Source organism: Anolis sagrei, chromosome 9 (genome assembly GCF_037176765.1).
Source record: "Anolis sagrei isolate rAnoSag1 chromosome 9, rAnoSag1.mat, whole genome shotgun sequence".
NCBI lineage: Eukaryota > Metazoa > Chordata > Lepidosauria > Squamata > Dactyloidae > Anolis > Anolis sagrei.
In genome coordinates this window covers 32,178,393-32,199,031 of record NC_090029.1, presented here as the reverse complement: position 1 = coordinate 32,199,031, position 20,639 = coordinate 32,178,393, and the positions used below count along the sequence as shown (strand labels likewise).

Here is a 20,639-nt window from a genome sequence, read left to right as displayed (position 1 = left end):
AAGGAATTCTATATATTAGTAGTGTTTTCTTCAAGATAGCACATCTCTGCATACTAAAATAAGCTTGACATACAGACCATCACCAAATAAGCTGTTTACTATTAGTATTCACAGCAAAACTTTTCCAAAGCATAGAACTTATCACACTAATGACATTTAGAAATAAGTATAAGCAGAAACATATACATAAATCTCACTACAGAGGTTTGAGAAAAAGGATATTGGGGCAAACAAAACATGGTTTGAGAGCAATGAGATCGCACACTCCTATAGCTAAGAATAGATTAGCTAATAGGATACACATGACAATAAATATTGGTTAAAGCTCATAATATTTAGGTACTACTACTATGTTGTGGCACTTTCCCAGCTCTTGAGTCAACAGCCTTAACTGCACTCATTTATATATGTTGCGTGTGTCAAAATCCAGCAAAAGCCAGTACCAAAAAAATGTGCAAAGTGCTTTGGTTCTTGGCATGCTGAAATCTGAGTTGTACTGTACCAACACTGTCTGCTTATCAGATAGGTTTTTCTAAAGCCCAGTGTTTTAGTCGCACTATAAAGATGAAAGGAACTACAGGATTCTGTCAACAGTGTTCTGGTTGAAATTGTGTCCTGGTACAGAGGAAAAATATCGAGGCTGTCAAGCAGCACAAAAGCACACACACAAACACACCCCTGTCTACCTGGAACTCCAATGCCACCTGATATTCCCATAAATCTTTTGCAACCAATACATTAGGTCAAAGCACAGCATTGCTTTTTCCACTACTAGCAAGAGATAATTACAATTAACTCAGGTCAGAGTCAATAATGTTATGTTAGTACATGAGAACAAAGTGCGGACAAAGGTTGGAAAGGGTGGTCACGGGTAAAGTGAAAGAGACATCTCAATATTGCTGTCTAGTCATTTGCAGTGGAGGAGAAAATACACACAGTGGCTATAGCACATTGTTTCTCAACATGGGGGGGGGGTGCGAGGAGGTGTCAAAGGGGTCACCAAAGACAATCAGAAAACAGAGTATTTTCTGTTGCTCATGGGGTTCTATGTGGGAAGCTGGGCCCAATTCTATCGTTGGTGAGGTTCAGAATTATCTTTGATTGTAGGTGAACTACAAATCCCACCAACTACAACTCAGGAATGTAAAGTCTATTTTTCCCAAACTCCACCAGTGTTCACATTTGGGCATATTGAGTATTCATGCCAAGTTTGGTCCAGATCCATCATCATTTGAGTCCACAGTGCTCTTTGGATGTAGGTGAACTACAGCTCCAAAACTCAAGGTCAATGCCCACTAAACCCAGTATTTTCTGTTGGTCATGGGAGTTCTGTTTGCCAAGTTTGGTTCTGTTCCATTGTTGGTGGAGTTCAGAATGCTCTTTGATTGTAGGTGAACTATAAATCCCACCAACTACAACTCCCAAATGTAAAGTCTATTTTTCCCAAACTCCACCAGTGTTCACATTTGGGCATATTGAGTATTTGTGCCAAGTTTGGTCCAGATCCATCATCACTTGAGTCCACAGTGCTCTCTGGATGTAGGTGAACTACAGCTCCAAAACTCAAGGTCAATGCCCACTAAACCCTTCCAGTATTTTCTGTTGGTCATGGGAGTTCTGTGTGCCAAATTTGGTTCTATTCCATCGTTGGTGCAGTTTAGAATGTTCTTTGATTGTAGGTTAACTATAAATCCCAGCAACTACAACTCCCAAATGTCAAGTCTATTTTTCCCAAACTCCTCCAGTATTCACATTTGGGCATATTGAACATTCGTGCCAAGTTTGGTCGAGATCCATCATTGTTTGAGTCCGCAGTGCTCTCTGGATGTAGGTGAACTACAACTCCAAAACCCAAGGTCAATGCCCACTAAACCCTTCCAGTATTTTCTGTTGGTCATGGGAGTTCTGTGTGCCAAGTTTGGTTCAATTTCATCGTTGGTGCAGTTCAGAATGCTCTTTGATTGTAGGCTAACTATAAATCCCAGCAACTACAACTACCAAATGACAAAATCAATCCCACTCCCAACCCCATGAGTAATCAAATTTGGGTGCATCGGTGTGTGGAATCAGGTGTCAAACAGGAATGTGTTATTGCCCCAACTTTATTCTCCATATTCATCGCTATGATACTTCACCTTGTTGACGGGAAGCTTCCCACCGGAGTGGAAATCATCTATAGGACAGATGGCAAGGTGTTTAACCTCAGCAGACTGAAAGCCAAAACCAAGGTTACAACATCTGTTATAGAACTCCAGTATGCTGATGACAATGTCGTCTGTGCCATTCAGAAGAAGATCTACAAGGCACTCTAAACACCTTCGCAGAAGCATACGAGAAGCTATGCCTGTCATTGAACATTGAGACAACCCAAGTGCTCTTCCAGCACACACCAGCCAATCCCTTTCCAATGCCAGCAATACAGCTTAATGGTGTAACATTAGAAAATGTTGATAATTTCCGCTACCTTGGCAGCCACCTCTCCACCAAAGTCAACATCGACACCGAAATACAACACAGCCTGAGCTCTGCGAGTGCAGCATGTTTGAGGAGCGGGACATCCGTAGCGATACCAAGGTGCTTGTCTATAAAGCTATTGTCCTCCCAAGCCTGTTCTATGCCAGCAAAACGTCGACTGTCTACAGACGTCACATGCAACTCCTGGAACGATTCCATCAGCGTTGCCTTCGGAAAATCCTGCAAATCTCTTGGGAAGTCAAGCAGACAAACATCAGCGTGCTGGAAGAAGCAAAGACCACCAGCATTGAAGCGATGGTCCTCTGCCATCAACTCCGCTGTACCAATCACATTGTCCGGATGCCCGACCACCGTCTCCCAAAGCAGTTGCTCTACTCCGAACTCAAGAACGGAAAATGAAATTTTGCTGGGCAGGAAAAGAGATTTAAAGATGGGCTCAAAGCCAACCTTAAAAACTGTGGCATAGACACTGAGAACTGGGAAGCCCTGGCCTATGAGCGTTCCAGGTGAAGGTCAGCTGTGACCAGCAGTGCTGCAGAATTTGAAGAGGCACAAATGGAGGGTGAAAGAAACATGCCAAGAGGAAGGCGCATCAAGCCAACCCCGACCGAGACTGCCTTCCACCTGGTAACCAATGCCCTCACTATGGGAGAAGATGCAGGTCAAGAATAGGGCTCCATAGTCACATACGGATCCGCAAGAATACTGATCCTGGAAGACTATCTTACTCGTCCAATGAGGGATCGCCTAAGTAAGTAAGTAAGTAAGCATCGGGTATTTGTGTCATTTTTGGACCAGTGAAAGAAAATACATCCTGCATATCAGATATTTACATTACGATTCATAACAATAGCAAAATTACAGTTAGGAAGTAGCCAAAGTTTGCCCATGCCTGGTCTAGACAGGTTCGTAGGGGTATATCAATAACACCAAATCACTGCAAATAATATAGTTCCCCATCAAGTGAAAGGGGAGACACAAAGGGGAGAAAGAGATGCACTTAACATAAGGCATTCAATCTCAACAGGACGGTTCAAACTTTGGACTTTGTCCCAGGGAACTCAATGGAATGCAGCCAGTTTATGCCAAAGTACTCACGACGAACTGGTTATCTCTGCTGCAAATCTCCCTTCTCCCCTTTGTGCCATTGCCTTTAAAACATGTTTCTTTTTGTACAGTATTGCTAATGACAAGGGATACAACTCTGCTACACCGGTTTACATTATTTGTTTATTGTGTTAATCTTTCTTCCTTTTTCTCTAGCAGCAAAATGTTACCATACTGCAAATGCAACATTTTACTTTATTTCAACCTGATCGTTAAATTGTTTCATACTACATTGTGTGTGTGTGTGTGTGTTTGTGTATGTGTGTGTATCTTATGTAAATAAAAATGTATGTTTGTTTGTGGGATTAATCTTTAGGTCCTCCACTACGACATTTATGGTTCACTGGTTCGCTGTGAGTTTTTCAGGCTGTATGGCCATGTTCCAGTAGCATTCGCTCCTGACACTTCTCCTGCATCTGTGGCTGGCATCTTCAGTGGTTCTGTTGCCAGTGAGGCAAGTGGGGTGTGTGTGTGTGTATGTGTGTTTGTGTGTTTGTGTGGAATGTCCAGGGTGGGAGAAAGAACCCTTGTCTGTTTGAAGCAAATATGAAATGTTGCAAAGCTTGATTAGACTGAGTAGCCTTGCAGCTGTAAAGTCAATCAGTGAGGGTATCTGCATAGAGGTAGCTTGGCTGTTGTGCCTGGTGGCTTTAAAAAAACATCACCAGAATCAAGACAGTACATAAAGAACAGGGGAATTCCAGACAGCAAATGCCAAGTGCCAGTTAACAACTCCTAAACAAAGGATGCATTCAGGCACAACAACAACAACAACAACAACAACAACATAATAATAATAATCATCATCATCATCATCTTTATTTGTACCCCGCTACCATCTCCCCATGGGACTCAGTGCGGCTTACATGAAGCCAAGCCCACAATACATCAATACAAGCAATAACAACAGCCATAAAACAATTAAATAAACTCATAAACAAAAAAGCAATATACAATGACAGCCAAGCTACCTCTATGCAAATACCCTCACTGATTGATAGTTTCCAACAGACCTCACAAACTCTGAGGATGCCTGAGACAGATGTGGGTGAAATGTCAGAAGAGAATGCTACTGGAACATGAACATACAGATCAAAAGACTCACAGCAACCCAGTGATTCCGGCCACGAAAGCCTTTGACAACACATTTATGGTTCACTTCCTCCTGTCATGCTGGAGGACTCAGAGATTTCTAGAGAGAATGCCACTTTAGGAAACTTAAGGATCCCTTGACCCTCCATATATTATTGGACTGCACTTTGGTTATTCCAAGTTATTGAACCCTCAACAAATGTTTCTCCCAATCAGGAAGCAGACAGGCTTTGAAGCTGCAAGGCTATTCAATGCTAATCAAGGCGGCCAATTCCAACATTCACACTTGTCTCAAACAGACAAGTTATTTCTCCCACTCTGGACATCATTCCACAGATATATGTATATACTAGACGTCCCCTGCCATGCGTTACTGTGGCCCAGTCTGTGTATATGTGCTTTGTGTGTTTATATGTGTGTATATATATTTGTATATATGTGTATACATGTGTGTTTGTGTATATATATATATGTGTGTGTGGTTTTGTGTAATGTATTTTTTTAGGTGTTTAAGTCTCTTCTGCTGTGAGTTGTTGTAGTTTTTTTCGGGCTATATGGACATGTTCTAGAGGCATTTTCTCCTGACGTTTCGCCTGCATCTATGGCAAGCATCCTCAGAGGTAGTGAGGTCTATTGGAACTAGGAAAGTGGGTTTATATATCTGTGGAATGACCAAGGTGGGGCAAAGAACTCTTGTCTGTTGGAGCTAGGTGTGAATGTTTCAACTGACCACCTTGATTAGCATTTGATGGCCTGGCAGTGCCTGGGGCAATCTTTTGTTGAGAGGTGATTAGATGTGCCCGATTGTTTCCCCTCTGTTGTTTTGCTGTTGTAATTTTAGAGTTTTTTTTAATACTGGTAGCCAGATTTTGTTCCTTTTCATGGTTTCCTCCTTTCTGTTGAAATTGTCCACATGCTTGTGGATTTCAATGGCTTCTCTGTGTAGTCTGACATGGTGGTTGTTAGAGTGGTCCAGAATTTCTGTGTTCTCAAGTAATATGCTGTGCCCAGGTTGGTTGTGCTGTGTTTTCCAGTGTTTTTATGAGTGTTGGTCACTTGTTGGCCTGATACGTGTATTGTGTTGAAATGTGGTGTCAATTCGTCCAGTGGTTTTTGAGTTATGTTAACCCCACAAACGAACATTACATTTTTATTTATATAGAAGATGTATATGTACACACACACATACTCCACTTGCCTAGTTTCCAACAGACCTCACAACCTCTGAGGATGCCTTTCATAGTTGTGAGGAGAGAATGCTTCTGGAACATAGCCATACAGCCCAGAAAACTCACAGCAACGTAGAGCAGTGTTTCTCAATCTGGGGCTCAGGACCCCTGAGGGGGTCGCGAGGGGGTGTCAGAGGGGTCGCCAAAGACCATAAGAAAACACAGTATTTTCTGATGGTCATGGGGATTCCATGTGGGAAGTTTGAGCCAATTCTATGGTTGGTGGAGTTCAGAATGTTCTTTGATTGTAATGAACTATAAATCCCAGCAACTACAACTCCCAAATGTCAAGATCTATTTTCCCCGGACTCCACCAGTGTTCACATTTGGGCATATTGAGTATTCATGCCAAGTTTGGTCCAGATCCACCATTGCATGAGTCCACAGTGCTCTCTGGATATAGGTGAACTACAACTCCCAAGGGAGCCCCTGGTGGCACAGTGGGTTAAAGCACTGAGCTGCTGAGCTTGTTGATCGAAAGGTCGCAGGTTCGATTCCGGGGAGCGGCATGAGCTTCCGCTGTCAGCCCTAGCTTCTGCCAACCTAGCAGTTTGAAAACATGCAAATGTGAGTAGATCAATAGGTACCACTCCGGCGGGAAGGTAATGGCACTCCATGCAGTCATGCCGGCCACATGACCTTGGAGGTGTCTACGGACAACGCTGGCTCTTCGGCTTAGAAATGGAGATGAGCACCACACCCCAGAGTCAGACATGACTGGACTTAATGTCAGCGGACTACCTTTACCTTTACCTACAACTCCCAAACTCAGGGTCAGTGCCCATCAAACCCTTCCAATGTTTTCCATTGGTCATGGGAGCCAAGTTTGGTTCAAATCCATCGCTGGTGGAGTTCGGAATGCTCTTTGATTATAAGTGAACTATAAATCCTAGCAACTACAACTCCCAAATTACAAAATCTATCCTTGCCCAACCCCACTGGCATTCACATTTGGGTGTATTGGGTATTTGTGCCCAGTTTGGTCCAGTGAATGAAAATGCATCCTGCATATCAGATATTTACATTATGATTTATAACAGTAGTAAAATGACTGTTATGAAGTAGCAACAAAAACAATATTATGGTTGGGGGTCACCACAACATGGGGGACTGTATTAAGGGGTCACGCCATTAGGAAGGTTGAGAACCACTGACCTAGAGATTCTGGCCATGAAAGCCTTCGACAATAATTTTATTTCTTACCCGCCTCTCCCCACGGCTCGAGACAGGTCACAGCACAATCAAAACATCCAAATACTATAAAAACTCTACAGACAGTCGTGTTAAAATGCAGTTCCATGAAAGATATACATCAAAGCATTTCTGCAAAACACACATTAAGCAGTACCACTGCCCTACCAAACTTAACAACGCAAAACCCATTCCGGAATTGTAACACTGCTTCTCTTCACTGCGGCGATTCTGATTTCACTAACTGACAGCAAGGACGTATAAAGACAATTTCTCGTCGGAGTATCTGGGAATCCATCATTTCAGCACCATCCCAGAAATGTGAAAAAGATGAAATGGCATTATGCAAAGTAGGGCTGGGCGGTTTCGTTTCGTTAATTCGTAATTCGTTAATAATTCGTTATTTTTTTCAATTACAAAACGATAACGAACCATTCTGGAGCAATTTTTTAAAAAAACGAATTTTTAAACACGTTTTGTAAATGCTTCGTATTTCGTTATTGTATTCGTTTCGTTATTGTTCTGAGGTCGTTTTGTTATTATTTCCGCATGTCTGGGGCAAGTTTTTTGTTTAATTAGTGAAAAAAAATTATAATATCACACCAACAGTCAACAACAGAGGGAGAGGGAAGCTTCAGAAGTTTTTGGAGGTTTTTTAGCGTATTTCGCGGTCGCGTCCGCCATTAACGAATCGATTCGTTATTGTTTCGGAAATCGATTCGTTAATGTTTTGTAATTTTTTTCACATTTACGAAATTTCGTAAATACCGAACTTTTTTAAGGGAAAATTTTGTAATTATTTTAAATATCGAAACAAAAAAACCCCTCAAATACAAATCGATTTTAGAAACAATTTTTTCCGTTGTTACCCAGGCCTAATGCAAAGTATTACTGATCTTGTAGCCAACTTCAGAGCTATTTAATATCCCGTATTTAGCAAACAAGAGGAGGAAAAATAATAATATGGACTCCAGCTGTTTGCAACAACATCAATCTTTGCCGAAGTTTTGGATAGCATCCCTATCCAAAACACATAAGCAACCGATTCCTATCTCCACAAACAAAGCTTCGGGCCATAGATCATATTTACATAGATCCTGTTTGTAAATAAATGTCTCACTCTTTCCCACATCTCTTTCTAGCTAGAAGGTTTTTAGCAGCATCGTTCTTGGAAGCATGGGGAAAGAGGGATGGAGGAATACATCATTTCAATGTCATGTTCCAGCTGCATGTTTGCAGTAAACGATACAATGAAGTGCTGGTCCTGGCCTATAAAGCCCTATACGGGTCCAGCACAGCTTACTTGTCCTCTACATTCCACCTCGTAGTTTAAGATCCACCGGGAAGGCCCTGCTCTCGGTCCCACCAGCCTCACAAACGCGTCTGGTGGGGACGAGGGACAGGGCCTTCTCGGTGGTGACCCCCCACTTGTGGAACCCACTCCCCATCAAGATTAGATCAGTGTCCTTACTTGTCCAAACATATCTCCCTCTACGTTCTGCCTCGTAGTTTAAGATCCACCGGGGAGGCCCTGCTCTCGGTCCCACCAACCTTGCAAATGCATCTGGTGGGGATGAGGGACAGGGCCTTCTCGATGGTGACCCCCCACTTGTGGAACTCACTCCCCAACGAGATTGGATCAGTGTCCTTACTTGTCCAAACATATCTCCTTCCACGTTCTGCCTCGTAGTTTAAGATCCACTGGGAAGGCCCTGCTCTCGGTCCCACCAACCTTGCAAACGCATCTGGTGGGAACGAGGGACAGGGCCTTCTCGGTGGTGACCCCCCACTTGTGGAACTCACTCCCCAGCGAGATTGGATCGGCGTCCTCCCTCCTTTCCTTTAGGAAAGAACTGAAATCGTGGTTGTGGAACCAGGCCATTGGCTAGCAGACATGACAGCACTACATGATTGCAATAATAATGGAAACGGCTATATGACTGTATATCTAATATTATGTTTTTAATCTATTGTGTATTTATGGTTTTTGTATTGTTTTTCGCTGTGATATTGTGGCATTGAATTGTTGCCACTGTTAGCCACGCTGAGTCCCACATTGGGGGTTGAGAAGGGCAGGGTAGAAATGTTGTAAATAAGTAATAAATAAATAGGTTTAGGATGGGACAACATGGGGATTCACTATTCCCAGTGAAGCTCTGTGTGCTTGTGCAGATCAGGGAAAGTATACAGCAGCTCCCTCCAGAATCTCTTATGGATCATGCATGAAATGGAAAGCAGCGGGACAAATATGGCTACCTTGCCAACTCTTCCCAGAAGTCGAAACATAGTCTAAAGTAGGCATGGGCAAACTTTGGCCCTCCAGGTGTTTTGGACTTCAACTCCCACAATTCCTAACAGCCTATCGGCTGTTAGGAATTGTGGGAGTTGAAGTCCAAAACACCTGGAGGGCTGAAGTTTGCTCATACCTGCTCTAGAGCAGTGGTTCTCAACCTTCTTCATGCCGTGACCCCTTAATACAGTTTCTCATGTTGTGGTGACCCCCAACCACAACATTATTTTCATTTGGTGGGTATTGACCTTAAGTTTTGGAATTGTAGTTCACCTACATCCAGAGAACACTGTGGATTCAAACAGTGATTGATCTGGACCAAACTTGGGACGGATAATCAAAATGCCCAAATATGAACACTGGTGGAGTTTGGAGAAAATAGACCTTGACATGTAGGAGTTGTAGTTGCTGGGATTTATAGTTCACCTACAATCAAGGAGCATTCTGAACCCCACTGACAATAGAATTGATCCAAACTTCCCACATGGAACCCTCATGACCAACAAGAAATACTGTGTTTTTTATGGTCTTTGGCAACCCCTCTGACACCACCTCGCAACCCCCCCCCCCCAGGGCCCCCGACCCTCAGGTTGAGAAACACTGCTCTAGAGGAGGGGTCCTCAAACTTTTTAAACAGAGGGCCAGGTCACAGTCCCTTAAACTGTTGGAGGGCCGGATTATAACTTGAAAAAAACATGAATGAAATCCTATGCACACTGCATGTATCTTATTTGTAGTGCAACAAAATAAACTAAAAACGATGCAATAATTGACATGAAGAGCAATTTTAACAAATATTAACTTATTAGTATTTAAATGGGAAGTGTGGTCCTGCTTTTGGCTGATGAGATAGGATTGTTGTTGTTGTTGTGTGCTTTCAAGTCGTTTCAGACTTAGGCTGACCCTGAGAGAGGACTGGGTAAATGACCTTGTAGGGCCATATCCGGCCCTCGGGCCATAGTTTGAGGACCCCTGCTCTAGAGTCTTCAAGACTTAAAGCCCAGGAACACATTGACTTTGCTTCAATGTATGACCATTGGCTTAATGACCACTTGTTATTTCCTGGGAAATAATTTCCTGACTGGCACAACCTGGGGATCACAACCAGACACAGTGAAGACATCTGCCCTTGCGCTATGCTACTCTGCTGCTGAGTACGCATGCCCAGTGTGGAACTACACTAAAACAGTGGATGTGGCTCTTAATGAGACACGCCGCATTATCACAGGGTGTCTGCGCCCTACACCACTGGAGAAATTACACTGCTTAGCCGGTATTGCACCACCTGACATCCGCCGGGAAGTAGCAGCCAATAGCGAAAGGACCAAGGCAGAGACATCTCCAGCTCATCCCTTGTTTGGGTATCAGCCAGCATGTCAACGACTCAAATCAAGAAATAGTTTTCTTAGATCTACAGAGACACTCACTGGAACACCTCAGCAAGCGAGAGTTCAACAGTGGCAGGCTCAAACCCAACACCTCAATCCGTGGGTGATACCAGATGAGAGACTCCCCCCTGGGCACACAGAAGACTGGGCGACTTGGAAGGAGCTGAACAGACTGCGCTCTGGCACCACGAGATGCAGAGCCAATCTTAAGAAATGGGGCTACAAAGTGGAATCCTCGACATGCGAGTGTGGAGAGGAGCAAACCACTGACCACCTGCTGCAATGCACCCTGAGCCCTGCCACATGCACCATGGAGGACCTCCTTGCGGCAACACCAGAGGCACTCCAAGTGGCCAGATACTGGTCAAAGGACATTTAATCAGCTACCAAGTTTGCAAAATTTGTGTTTATTTTTTTTTATCTGTTTGTTTGTTTTGTTCTGTTAGAAATGTAATACAATGTTCTGGTTGAGGATGACACGATAAATAAATATTTCCTGGGAAGGAAGTTAGGCTCAAACCTCTTGACCCCCCAAAACTATGACTGGATCGCACCATCTCTGTTTGCTTTGCATTAAAACTGGGAGGTATTGCAATTAGGATCAAGTTAACCAATGGGAATCTCAGTCTATATCATACCCACATCACTAGTTTAAGGAAAAAATGACACAATCAGATGAAGTTCCAGTTACAATACCAATGGAAGACCTAAATCAAACTATTGATCCAGGCACTCAAGGCCTCCGAATGACAACTCATCACTGACGCCTTTGCTTGTTTTGAATTCTTTCCTCGGCACAGCGTTTGCTTCAATGCCCGCTGCTGCGTTGTAACTCCGAGCGCATTTTGCAGAGGAATCAGCAGATGGTTCCTATATGTCCCTAACCCCAACTGTTGTTAGTCATTTGGGCACTTTTGCTCATTTTCCTTCACAAAAATAAACAGAAACAGGAGGAGAAATCCCATCCAATCCTGGAGACTCAGGTTCAAATGTTTGACTTTGGCATCTCAGCCCAACCCACCAGGCCAGAGTCTGGCAAGACTAAAAATCCACATTATCTGCTTTGAACTGCATTATATATCTAGATTATATATAATATAATATTATATACATATAATATATCATTAATAATAATGGTAATATTAATAATGATGATTATATTATTAATAATTATAATAATAACTAGCTGTACCCTGCCACGTGTTGCTGTGGCCTATAGTAAATCTTTTCAAAGCAGAGGTAGATATCTGGAGTATTATGAAAGAGAGGTACCTACCTATTCCTTCCCCCTTTTTGTCCCCCTTTCTCTCCTTTCTTCCTTCTCTACCTCTTTCTTTCTTTCTTTCTTTCTTCCTTTCTTTCCTTCTTTCGCTCCTTGGTTTCATCCTTCTCTCTTTCCTTCATTCCCTCCCCCTTTCTTCCTTTGCCTCCTTTCTTCCCTCCATGTTTCCTTCCTTCTTTCATTTTTTATTTCCTTTTCTCCTTCCTTCTTTACCTGTTTCCTGCTTGGCCAAGTGCACGCGCCGGGGACTTTGCGCCATTGCGCATGCTCAGTTGTTTTGTCCTTTTGTGAGTGTGTTGTTGTGTTGTTTTTTTATTTTGATTCGATTTGTTCATACCTTGTGGGTTGAGGTATGTGCATGGGAATTTTGGTTAATTTTCGTTGTTTTTTGGGGTTTTTTTAGTTTTGCTGTCCCGTTGGACACCCCTTACAGATTTATATATATATAGATAATAATGATAATAATTATTGTGATTATAATAATAATATAAAAATAATGATAATTATGATGATATTATTATTAATGATGATGACAATAATAATGATAATGGTAATGATTATAACAAGAATATAATGACAATATTAATAATGGTAATAGTGATGGTGGTGATATTATTAATAATGATTATGATAATGTTAAATATATTATTAATAGTGATAATAATAATGATGATGGTGATATTATTAATAATGATAATAACGATAATATGATAATATTAATGATTATAATAATTATGGTGGTGATATTATTAATAATGATAATAATGATAATATGATAATATTAATAATGATTATAATAATTATGATGGTGATATTATTAATAATGATAATAATGATAATATGATAATATTAATAATGATTATAATGAGTATGATGGTGATATTATTAATAATGATATAATGATAAAATATATTAATAATAATGATAATAATGATGATTGTGATAATATAATAATGATAATAATGATGATGGTGATATTATTAATAATGATAATGATTATAATAATGATAATATGATAATATTAATAATGATGATGGTGATATTATTAATAATGATAATGATAAAATATATTAATAATAATGATAATAATGATGATTGTGATATTATTAATAATGATAATTATGATAATGATAAAATGATAATAATGATGATAATAATGATGATAGTGATATTATTAATAATAAAGATGATGGTAATAATGATAAAATAATAGTAATAATAATGGTAACAATGATAATGGTGATATTGTTAATAATAATGATAAGGATGATGATAATAATAATAATAATAATAAAATTATAATATTAATAGTAATGATAATAATGATGGCGATGATAATGATAATAATAGTGGTATGTTTTATTGATCAGCCCATCCGGCCGTATCAAAACACTTGACAAAAACACGCTTGACAGTACATACACATACAGCCTAGTACAACCCACATTACAAGAAAAGTTAAGATAAACTAGGTCCCCTTCCACACAGTGGAATTGAAGTGGGATATATAGCAGTGTGAACTCAGATAAGACAGTTCAAAGCAGATTGAGGACCCTTCCATACAACCCCATATCCCAGAATATCAAGGCAGAAAATCCCACAATATCTGCTTTGAACTGGGTTATCTGAGTCCACACTCAGATAATGTGGGATTTCCTGCCTTGATATTCTGGAATATAGGGCTGTGTGGAAGGACCCTGAGGGATCTAGATCAGGCATGGGCCAACTTGGGCCTTCCCTCCAGGTGTTTTGGACTCCAACTCCCACCATTCCTAACAGCCTCAGGCCCTTTCCTTTGAGGCGGCTGAGGGGGAAAAGGAAGGGGCCTGAAGCTGTCAGGAATGGTGGGAGTTGGAGTTCAAAACACCTGGAGGGAAGGCCCAAGGTAGCCCATGCCTGATCTAGATCCCTTGTTGGCCCATACCTGGCCTAAAGTCATGCGCAGAAAAGCCTGACCGCCTTCTGCTCAGAAGGGCTTTCCAAATAAACTTTGCCTTCAGCAAACAAGTCTCTCTCTCTCTCCTCTCTCTCTGGGCCCTTCCACATTCAGATAATATGGGATTTACTACTTTGATATTCTGGGATATAGGGCTGTGTGGAAAGGCCCTGTCTCTCTCTCTCTGTGTGTCTCTCTCTCAATCTCTCTGTTTCTCTCCCCTCTGTATGTGTGTCTCTGTCTCTCAATCTCTCTCTCTGTCTCTCTCCTCCCTTCCACACAGTCCTATATCCCAGAATATCAAAGTAGGAAATCCCACAATATCTGCTTTGAAGTGAGTTATCTGAGTCTACACTCAGATAATGTGGGATTTTCTGCCTTGATATTCTGGGTTATAGGGCTGTGTGGAAGGGCACTAAGTCTCTCTCTCAATCTCTGTCTCTGTCTCTCTCCTCTCTGTGCCTCTGTCTCTCTCTCAACCTCTCTGTGTGTGTGTCTCTCTCAATCTCTCTCCTCTCTGTGCGTGTCTCTGTCTCTCTCAACCTCTCTCTGTGTCTCAATCTCTCTCTCATCTCTCTCCTCCCTGTCTCTCTCTCTCTCTCTCTCTCTCTCTCTCTCAACTGCTCTCTGCATCTCTGTCTCTCTCTCAATCTCTCTCCTCTCTGTACCTGTCTCTGTCTCTCTAAATCTCTCTGGTCTTTCTCCTCTCTGTGCCTCTGTCTCTCTCTCTCTCAAGCTCTCTGTGTCTCTGCCTCTCTCTCAATCACTCTCTCGTCTCTCTCCTCTCTGTGTCTCTGTCTCTCTTTCTCAACCTCTCTCTGTGTCTGTCTCTGTCTCTGTCTCCTCTCTGTGTCTCTGTCTCTCTCTCAAACTCTCTGTGTGTCTCAATCTCTCTCTCCTCTCTCTCCTCCCTGTGTCTCTGTCTCTCTCTGTCTCTCTCCTCTCTCTGTGCCTGTCTCTGTCTCTCTCTCTCTCAATCTCTCTCCTCTCTGTGCCTCTGTCTCTCTCTCTCTCAACCTCTCTGTGCCTCTGTCTCTCTCTCTCAACCTCTCTGTGCCTCTGTCTCTCTCTCTCAATCTCTCTCCTCTCTGTGCCTCTGTCTCTTTCTCTCAACCTCTCTGTGCCTCTGTCTCTCTCTCTCAACCTCTCTGTGCCTCTGTCTCTCTCTCTCAATCTCTCTCCTCTCTGTGCCTCTGTCTCTCTCTCTCAACCTCTCTGTGTCTCTGTCTCTCTCTCGCAATCTCTCGTCTTTCTCCTCTCCGTGCCTCTGTCTTTCTTTCAAACTCTCTCCTCTCTGTGCCTGTCTCTGTCTCTCTCTCAATCTCTCATCTTTCTCCTCTCTGTGTCTCTGCCTCTCTCTCAATTACTCTCTCATCTCTCTCCTCCCTGTATCTCTGTCTCTCTCTCTCTCTCAACCTCTTTCTGTGTCTCTGTCTCTCTCAGTCTTTCTCCTCTCTGTGCCTGTCTCTGTCTCTCTCTCTCCTCTCCGTGTCTCTGTCTCTCTCAATCTTTCTCCTCTCTCTGTGCCTGTCTCTGTCTCTCTCTCAATCCTCTCTCCTCTCTGTGTCTCTGTCTCTCTCTCTTTCAACCTCTCTGTGTGTCTCAATCTCTATCCTCTCTCTTCCCTGTGTCTCTGTCTCTCTCTGTGTGCATGTCTCTGTCTCTCTCTCAAACTCTCCTCTCTGTGTCTCTGTCTCTCTCAATCTTTCTCCTCTCTGTGCCTGTCTCTGTCTCTCTCTCCTCTCCGTGTCTCTCTCTCTCAATCTTTCTCCTCTCTCTGTGCCTGTCTCTCTCTCTCTCTCAATCCTCTCTCCTCCCTGTGTCTCTGTCTCTCTCTCTTTCAACCTCTCTGTGTGTCTCAATCTCTATCCTCTCTCTTCCCTGTGTCTCTGTCTCTCTCTGTGTGCATGTCTCTGTCTCTCTCTCAAACTCTCCTCTCTGTGCCTCTGTCTCTCTGAATCTCTCGTCCTTCTCCTCCCTGTGTCTCTGTCTCTCTCTCAACCTCTCTCTGTGTCTCTGTGTCTCTCTCTCGTCTCTCTCCTCTCTCAATCTCTCTCCGCCTGCCTGTCTTCTTCGCCCAGGTAACGGCGTGTCTCTCTTCCTTCCTTCCTTCTTTCCTTCCTTCCTCCTTGGCTTGGGCTTACCTTCCCTCCGGCTCCGGGCCCCCGCGGCTCGGCCTCCATCCTGCCCCGCTTCGCGCCCTTCTTGGAGGGCTTGCTCCGCAGCTTGTAGGCGGAGGAGCTGGAGGATTTAATGAATAATCCCGGGACGGCGTTGCCTGGCGTCGGAGGGGGCTGGGGCTGTGGCAAAGCCTGCGAGGAGTTGGAGTCCTCCGCCGCCGCCGCCGCCTCCTTGGTGCTGTGGTAAACCACCCGGCTGTCCGAGATGTGGATGCTGGGCGCGCAGCCCATGGTGGGCCCTGGCTGGGAGGCTCCCCGCAGCCCCGCGAAGGCGCTAGTCCTCAAGGCCAGGAGGCCTGCCAGTGCCTGCCTCCTCCTCCTCCTCCTCCTCCTCCTTCTCCCCCCCGGTCAGCTCTCCTTCTTCTTCCTCTTCTTCCTCTTCTTCCTCTTCTTCTGGGTGAGGACGCGAATGCAGCCCCCGCCTTGGACTGTGCGCCTCCCCCCAAAACACATCGGGATTCAGTCTCGCCCGAAGGGGGCCAAGGGTCCCGAAGGGCTCGGCTCGGGAAAGTCAGCCCGGCTGGAAGGCAAGCCGCTGGGATCCATCCTCTCTCGCTTTCGGGGGTCACAAAGAGAGCCGGGAAGAGGGGAGTGTCGCAAGGTCCCCGCCTGCCTTCTGTCCAGGCCACGCTCTGCCCCTTCCCCGCCTTGGCTAAGCTCCAAAGTGCACGCGAAGGATGCGTGTCGGGCATCCACACGTGACGGCGCTTTTCTCGCGTCCGGAGGGGTCCCTGGAGTGCGGGAAGGGGCGCGATGCATTCAGACCCAGGCCCAGAAAAAGGCAGGAATGGGGAGCTCCTGAAAGTCTGCCTCACTTGGAGCCCAGCGGATCCTCCTCCCGCTCCATCCTTGCCTGGGGTCTGTTGCAGCAGAAACGGAGGAGAGAAGGGGAGCAAGGGCACGAGGCGGGGTCTCCCTTCCTCCCTCTCGTCCTCCCTTCCTCCTTTCCGTCCCCAAAGAAGCGACTTTGACAGCCGGAGGCGCCGCGGCAGAGGCGGAGGAGGAGGCGGAGGAGCCCCCGCAGCCCCCGCCGGAGCCGACCTCCAGCCCGGACTGACGTCAATGCAAATTAGGCGCCCGAGCCAATCAGGAGCGCCGGCCACACCGGGCGGGGAACTTCAAACCGAGCCTTAGAAGCAAGCAAACATCAGTCTGGCTTTCTTCGTCGCCGGGGGAGAGGGTTGCCTTGGCCTTCCTCTGAGGCTGAGAGAGTGTGGCTGTGGGCTTCTCCCCATGGCTGAAGGAGAGGCCCAACCCTGCTCTCCAGGCCCATTTATTTATTTATTTATTTACTTTGCTTCTATCCCGCTATATCTCAAGCCCGAAAGCGACTCACGGCGGTTCACAAACAGTAAAAACAGTAGAAACAGCAGTGGTTCCATACAACATATAACAATTGACTTAACACATTATCCATAAATTACCAATAAGCAATTACAATGCACAATTATTACAAAAAACAACCGTACCCAATCTTCTCATCATCCAAGCGTAGTCCAGGTTCGTCGTCCATTGTTCCATTCCTATGTTCCATTACCAGATTGCACTAAATTACTCAAACGCCTGCACAAACATCCAGGTCTTCACCTTTTTGCGGAATACCAGTAGAGATGGTGCTAGTCTAATTTCCGTAGGAAGGGCGTTCCACAGCCGAGGAGCCACCACCGAGAAGGCCCTATCTCTTGTCCCCGCCAGCCGTGCTTGAGAAGCAGGCGGGATCGAGAGCAGGGCCTCCCCGGAAGATCTCAAACTCCTGGTGGGTTCATAGGCAGAGATGCGGTCGGATAGGTAGCTTGGGCCGGAACCGTTTAGGGCTTTAAAGGCCAACACCAGCACTTTGAATTCAGCCCGGTAGCAGATCGGTAGCCAGTGGAGTTGGCGCAACAGGGGGGTTGTATGCTCCCTGCGCTCCGCTCCTGTTAAAATCATGGCTGCCGAGCGTTGGACTAGTTGGAGCTTCCGAGCTGTCTTCAAAGGCAACCCCACGTAGAGAGCGTTGCAGTAGTCTAAACGGGATGTAACCAGAGCGTGGACTACCGTGGCCAAGTCATTTCTTGCCCTTGCAGTCAGAGGCGGCCCTAGGTAATTTTCATCGGTAAGCAAACAGTATTTTGGCGCCCCCCCCCCCCAACCAATCATTGATCTATATTTTCTGTTCGTCGTGGGAGTTCTGTGTGCCATATTTGGTTCAATTCCATCATTGGTGGAGTTCAGAATGCTCTTTGACTGTAGGTGAACTCTACATCCCAGTAACTACAACTTGCATATGTCAAGGTCTATTTTCCCCCAAGAGAGCCTCAAGAGTTCCCCTGGGCAACATCATCTATACTACAAATGCTTACTTTGCGTAATGGGTTGCCAAGGCTCCTCTTAGACTGCTAGGGCTGTTGTGAGCCGAGGGGGCGCTCCTCAAGTGGCGCCTCTGCACCCCTGGCAAAAAAAAAGTGTACTGCGACCGCTTACTTTGCGTAATGGATGAGCCGCCCCTGCTTGCAGTTCCTCCCCTTGAAAAGACTCCATTCGACAAAAAGCAAGAAAGCCACTTATTACTTACTAGCCGTCCCCTGCCACGCGTTGCTGTGGCCCACATGGGGATTCTGTGTGAGAGGTTTGACCCAATTCTATCATTGGTGGGGTTCAGAATGCTCTGTGATTGTAGGTAAACTATAAATCCCAGCAACTGCAACTCCCAAATGTCAAGATTCTATTTTCCCCAAACTCCACCAGTGTTCACATTTGGGCATATGGAGTCTCCGTGTAGAGTTTGGTCCAGATCCATCATTGTCTGAGTGCACAGTGATCTCTGGATGTAGGTGAACTACTACTCCAAAACAAACGGACACTGCCCACCAAACCCTTCTAGTGTTTTCTGTTGGTCATGGGAGTTCAACGTGCCAAGTTTGACCCAATTCTATCGTTGGTGGGGTTCAGAATGCTCTGTGATTGTAGGTGAACTATAAATCCCAACAACTACAACTCCCAAATGTCAAGATTCTATTTTCCCCAAACTCCACCAGTGTTCACATTTGGGCATATGGAGTCTCCGTGTAGAGTTTGGTCCAGATCCATCATTGTTTGAGTCCACAGTGATCTCTGGATGTAGGTGAACTACAACTACAAAACAAAAGGACACTGCCCACCAAACCCTTCTAGTGTTTTCTGTTGGTCATGGGAGTTCAACGTGCCAAGTTTGACCCAATTCTATCGTTTGTGGGGTTCAGAATGCTCTGTGATTGTAGGTGTACTATAAATCCCAGCAACTACAACTCCCAAATGTCAAGATTCTATTTTCCCCAAACTCCACCAGTGTCCACATTTGGGCATATGGAGTCTCTCTGCTTCACTCTCTGCTTCATTTGGAAAAATGCTGCACTCGCAGAGCTCAGGCAGTGATGTATTTCAGTGTCAATATTGACTTTGGTGGAGAGGTGGCTGCCAAGGGAGCAGAGATGGTCCACATTTTCTAAAGTTACACCATTAAGCTGTATTTCTGGCATTGGAGAGAAATTGGCTGGAGACTGGCACTTTGGCACTTTGGTTTTCTCGATGTTCGATGACAGGCCAAGCTTCTTGTATGCTTCTGCGAAGGTGTTTAGAGTGGCTTGTAAAATTATAACAGTAAAACAACACTCAAACACAGGGGAACACCAGAGAGGAAACAATCCGGGATAGCTAATCACCTCTCAACGAAAGATTCCCCCAGGCAATAACAAGCCACACCTAAAGACTGTCAAGCCATCAAATGTTAAAGATGGCCAATTGAAACATTCACACCTAGCTCCAACAGACAAGAGTTCTTTCTCCCACCCTGGACATTCCACAGATAGTGAAACCCAAATTCCTAGTTTCCAACAGACCTCACAAGCTGTGATGATGCCTGCCATAGATGCAGGCAAAATGTCAGGAGAGAATGCTTCCAGAACATGGCCATACAGCCCGAAAAACCTACAACCCATTATTATTATTACTATTGGTTTGTAAACATAAAATAACTAGAGAACCATAACCAGATTAATGAATCTCTAGGAATTTGCTATGTGGCCCAGGCGAAAAAACAAGAACGAATGGACACAAATGGTATGTTTACAAGGGAATAAATTTTATTGAACTCGGTGGAGCTTACTTTTGAACAGGCATATCTAGGATAAAGCTGTAACTCATACAAAACTGCCACCGCCACCCAAAAAGATTCAATTGCAGGACTTTCGTGATTCCAAACGTGTGCATATTATCATTTATCTTCCCCAAGGATAGTTTTAAAATGTTGTTTTTCCCTACACAGTGAAGAATCCCAAGGAGTTTAGTCAGCTCTTTCGGGGGGCAAAGTACAGGTTTGCAAGAATGCAGGAAGGGAAGGGAAGAAGCAGCAGAAGTGTCACTCATTACACTGCAAAACAGGCATTGGCAAACTTTGTCCTTCCAGGTGTTTTGGACTTCCAACTCCCACAATTCCTAAGAGCCTCTGGCCC

At 44.4% G+C, this 20,639-nt stretch overlaps 1 protein-coding gene across 2 annotated transcripts in view; it reads right to left on the bottom strand.

Moving 5' to 3' along the window:
* PDE8A (phosphodiesterase 8A) overlaps window positions 1-17,208 on the bottom strand; it is a 181,998-nt gene extending 164,790 nt beyond the window's left edge. For both annotated transcript variants that reach the window (XM_067471427.1, XM_067471428.1), the window contains exon 1: window positions 16,135-17,208. In XM_067471427.1, the coding sequence (XP_067327528.1) occupies window positions 16,135-16,401 (267 nt within the window). In that variant the 5' untranslated portion in view covers window positions 16,402-17,208. The remainder of the gene's footprint in view (window positions 1-16,134) is intronic.
* Window positions 17,209-20,639: the final 3,431 nt, after the last annotated feature.